At 48.6% G+C, this 3,988-nt stretch overlaps 1 protein-coding gene across 1 annotated transcript; it reads left to right on the forward strand.

Annotated features, from left to right (window-relative positions):
- Nucleotides 1-236: 236 nt before the first annotated feature.
- On the forward strand, nucleotides 237-3,133 carry BTG1 (BTG anti-proliferation factor 1). Its single transcript, XM_048300588.1, has 2 exons — nucleotides 237-669; nucleotides 1,853-3,133. Exons 1-2 carry the CDS (start codon nucleotides 522-524, stop codon nucleotides 2,215-2,217), a joined length of 513 nt encoding a protein of 170 aa, XP_048156545.1. The 5' UTR covers nucleotides 237-521; the 3' UTR covers nucleotides 2,218-3,133.
- The last annotated feature ends 855 nt before the right edge of the window (nucleotides 3,134-3,988 follow it).

Here is a 3,988-nt window from a genome sequence, read left to right on the forward strand (position 1 = left end):
GGGCGCGCGCCCCAGCACGCAGAGGCTCTCGCGCGGGCACGCGACCCTTTGCACCGCCCCCCGCGCGCGCCCCCGGCTCTATTTGTTTACAGCCGATTACGTCACCCACCACGGCCGGCCCCGCCCCGCCACCTGCCGTCACGATGGTGCGATCGCCGGATTGGCGGCGGCGCGCCCCCGGCGCCGTGACGCAGCTTCCGGCCGGCGGCGGCTATAAGAGGCGGCGGACGGTTAGTAGCTCCCTTCGCCCCTCGCCGCAGGAAATGCGGGGAGCGCTGCCGCGGCCGCCGCTGCTGCCGCTGCTGCCGCTGCTGCCGCCGCCCCCCTGCCGCAGGAAGAGGAGGCGGAGGCTGCCGCCCCCGGGATGTGATCTGGGCTCTGCCGCCTGCTCCGCGCCCAGTTAGAGCCGCGCCGCCCTCGTCCCGTCCTGTCCCGCGCCGCTCGCCCCGCGCCGCGTCCCGACCCGTCCCGCCCCAGCGCCGGCCGCCCCGGAGAGCTGGCTGCCGCCCGCCGCCGCCTCCATGCATCCCGCCCTGTACACCCGGGCCAGCATGATACGTGAGATCGCCGCGGCCGTGGGCTTCATCTCCAAGTTCCTGCGGACCAAGGGGCTGATGAACGAGCGGCAGCTGCAGACCTTCAGCCAGTGCCTGCAGGAGCTGCTGGCAGGTGAGGGCGGCGTGGGCGCGGCGGGAGCCGCTCCCCCCCCTCCGCCGCGGGCCGCCTGCCTGGGCTGTGCGGGCGGCACCGCGCCCCGCGGGCGGCCGGCCGGCTGGAGAGAGGGAAGGGGAAAGATCGGCCCTTTCTAGGGGCTGGAGCCCCTGCGGGGGGCGACTGGGGCACCGCGGCCATGGCTCGCCCCTTGCTGGGACCCTCCGTGCCGAGCCGGCCCCGGCGGGTGTGGGAGGCAGAGCGGGCTGTAAACAAAAGGGGCTCGGGCGTCGCTTAGGCAGCTCCCCCTCCCCACACACACACACAGTCCTTGGCTCCGCAGACAAAGCTTTCGAGCAGCCCGGACTTGAGCTCCGCGCCAAGGGCTCAAACCGCCCGATTTCCAGAAAGAAAAATGCTCCGAAGTTGTTTATTTTTGTCAAGTAAAATTCGTCGGTGGGCGATGAGTCTCGCTTCCCCTTTCTTCTGGAAGCGTCTCTTAGCCGGCCCACAGCCCTGGTTAGGAGCAAATACCGAGGGTTCCTTCGCTGCCCTGTAGGTTTTGTAATCCCAAGCCTGTGTCCCAGTCGGCTCGATGGTGTCTTTAAGTACCGTCAGATCTATAGGGTTTGGGGTGGGATAAAACTCCTGAGGTAAGTGAAGTCCTTGGTTTCTCGCCATGGAAAACAGGCTGGGAAGAACAGTGGTGAAATACAGCCTGAGTCAGTCGGTAAATGCTGCCCAGCTTCTTCCCTAGTTATTTTTGGGTGTTCTTAGAATGTGAGAAGCTAAACATGGGTGTGATCTCAAGAGGATGCTGGAAGGGGTCTTTTTTCCTATCTGGTTTATGAAGTTTTGAAGCTCTCGAGTTTTTCTGTTATGTATGTAATAATTTTTGTATTTTCATATTTGTTTTTCTGAATGCTGGGAAGTTGCTTTTCACTCCTTTCTGGTGGTGGACGTTGTTCTCTATAGTAGCACAAAACAGTAACTTTGTAGGAGTGCTTCCCAAGGGATATTGATTGCACTTACGTAAATCATCAGCACAAATAAAGCCTATAATGATTTCTCAAGTAATTTGATGCTAAAATAATAAGCTTTTTAAGATCTTGAGGTGCGAAATTCGCTAGAGACCAGTAATCACTGCATCTATCTTTGAACACGGAATTAAGGAGGATAATGTTTGTTTTTTATTTTATAGAACATTATAAACACCACTGGTTCCCAGAAAAGCCATGCAAGGGATCAGGTTACCGATGTATCCGGATCAACCATAAAATGGATCCTCTCATTGGACAGGCAGCACAGCGGATTGGATTGAGCAGTCAGGAACTGTTTCAGCTTCTTCCGAGCGAACTCACTCTCTGGGTTGACCCGTATGAAGTGTCCTATCGCATTGGAGAGGATGGCTCAATCTGTGTGCTGTATGAAGCTGCACCAGCAGGAGGTAGCCAAAGTAACACCAACATGCAAATGGTAGACAGCAGAATAAGCTGTAAGGAGGAACTTCTCTTGGGCAGAACTAGCCCTTCCAAAAGCTACAATATGATGACTGTATCAGGTTAAGATATAGTCTGTGGATGGATCACCTTAAAATGGATGGATAAATTTGGTTTTTACTTTGGGTGGGCACCTCTGGGGATGGATTATGGAATTTAAACCATGTCACAGCTGTGAAGATCTGGCACACGTTAGAGTGGTATACTTTAAAGTGACAGTGCCATAGTTTGGACAGTACCTTTCAGTGATTTAATAGCCTGTGAGTTAAAATGATTGCAGCTTGCTAGGGAGTAAGAAGATCTAGGAAGTGTCAGTTTCTCCAAGACTTCTGACTTATCTTCTACACCAATTTTCAACCCCAATCTGTATTTATAAAGTGATTCTCTGCAGTAGGTCTTGCAGAGTAAATTTGCACTATGACATTTATTAATTGTTAGCATTTTTGGCAGCTCAGTAACAAGACTTACGAACACCATAGTACTGGAAATTTTATTTTTCAGACTTTTACCTAGCACTTACAAATATGTATAAATGTACATAAAATAAACTAGTAAGAATGACCTGGGGAAATGGTCAGATCTTTACATTGGCCTCAAAAGTAGCAAGTGATCAGAGTCTGCCATGGCAACAGGCTTTAAAAAGACCATATAAAGACACTGTCTGAACTGTGGTGTTAGCACCAGCCAGCTATCTGTACATTTGCTAGCTTGTAGTTTTCTAAGACTGAGTAAACTTCTTATTTTTAGAAAGTGGAGGTCTGGTTTGTAATTTCCTTGTTCTTAATTGGGTAAAAGTCTTTTCCACAAACCACCATCTATTTTGTGAACTTTGTTAGTCATCTTTTATTTGGTAAATTATGAACTGGTGTAAATTTGTACAGTTCATGTATATTGATTGTGGCAAAGTTGTACAGATTTCTATATTTTGGATGAGAAATTTTTCTTCTCTCTATAATAAATTGTTTCCTATCTTGGCATTTTAATTAATCTCTTGTCGTGATTACATAGGATCAGTTAAATTATTTTTGTCTCACAGTAGAAATGAAATAGGTACTATAAAGGCTTAAAAACATCAATGGCACCCTGATGCTAGGGAACACTTGGTACAGACCTGGATTAACGAAGACCTCACATATTAGTGCTTGGGAAGTTTAGGGGAACACAATGATGTATATGTCACTTTAAACCTTTTAAAATCAGTCAATGTGGAAATAACTCCAGGGTCAATAATTCCAGGATATGAGGAAAAGGTACAGAAATAACATCCACCAAAGATGACTTGAATAAATCCAGAGGATTAAAGTTTACTTGGCTTCCTGATGAAGGATATAGCAAACCTAAATGTCCATTTTGACCTACTTGCTCACGAGTTCACAGTTCTTACCCGATGGATTCCCTGCACAATAAGAGTTGGGGCAAGTGTCCCTTAGCCTTAAGTGCAGCTTGCTGCCTTTTGCTTTCTTCAGATGCAAGACTTTCACTTTAGAAATCATTAAGATTGGATTCAACAAAAGGTATGTTGATCTTTTTTCCCAAACTTAAAAGATTGGCTGAGGCAAAGTGAGAAGCCCGTACTTATATGTGTATTCATAGTTAATGAATGATGTAGAGATGTGATTCACTTAAGCACCACACTAATGTCATTTGTATACAGCACAGCAGATACATTTGAGAGAAATTCCTTACCACTCTATTTACACTGGTTAAAGTGCTGGAGTAAAACTCAAGACTTTTCTGGTCCTTATCTCCTGTGTACTTTGTTCAGTGAGTGTTTAATAAAAGGCCTACCCACCTTGGTCACTTCAGTCACAAGAACTGCTGCTGATGCTCGGAATGAA

The sequence above is a fragment of the Corvus hawaiiensis genome, chromosome 4, assembly GCF_020740725.1.
Source record: "Corvus hawaiiensis isolate bCorHaw1 chromosome 4, bCorHaw1.pri.cur, whole genome shotgun sequence".
Lineage (NCBI taxonomy): Eukaryota > Metazoa > Chordata > Aves > Passeriformes > Corvidae > Corvus > Corvus hawaiiensis.

Excerpts from the sequence above, each read along its gene's own strand:
- BTG1 (XM_048300588.1), top strand. The coding sequence starts at position 522 with ATGCATCCCGCCCTGTACACCCGGGCCAGCATGATACGTGAGATCGCC. Across the intron at positions 670-1,852 it reads CCTGCAGGAGCTGCTGGCAG|AACATTATAAACACCACTGG; the intron begins GTGAGGGCGGCG and ends TTTATTTTATAG.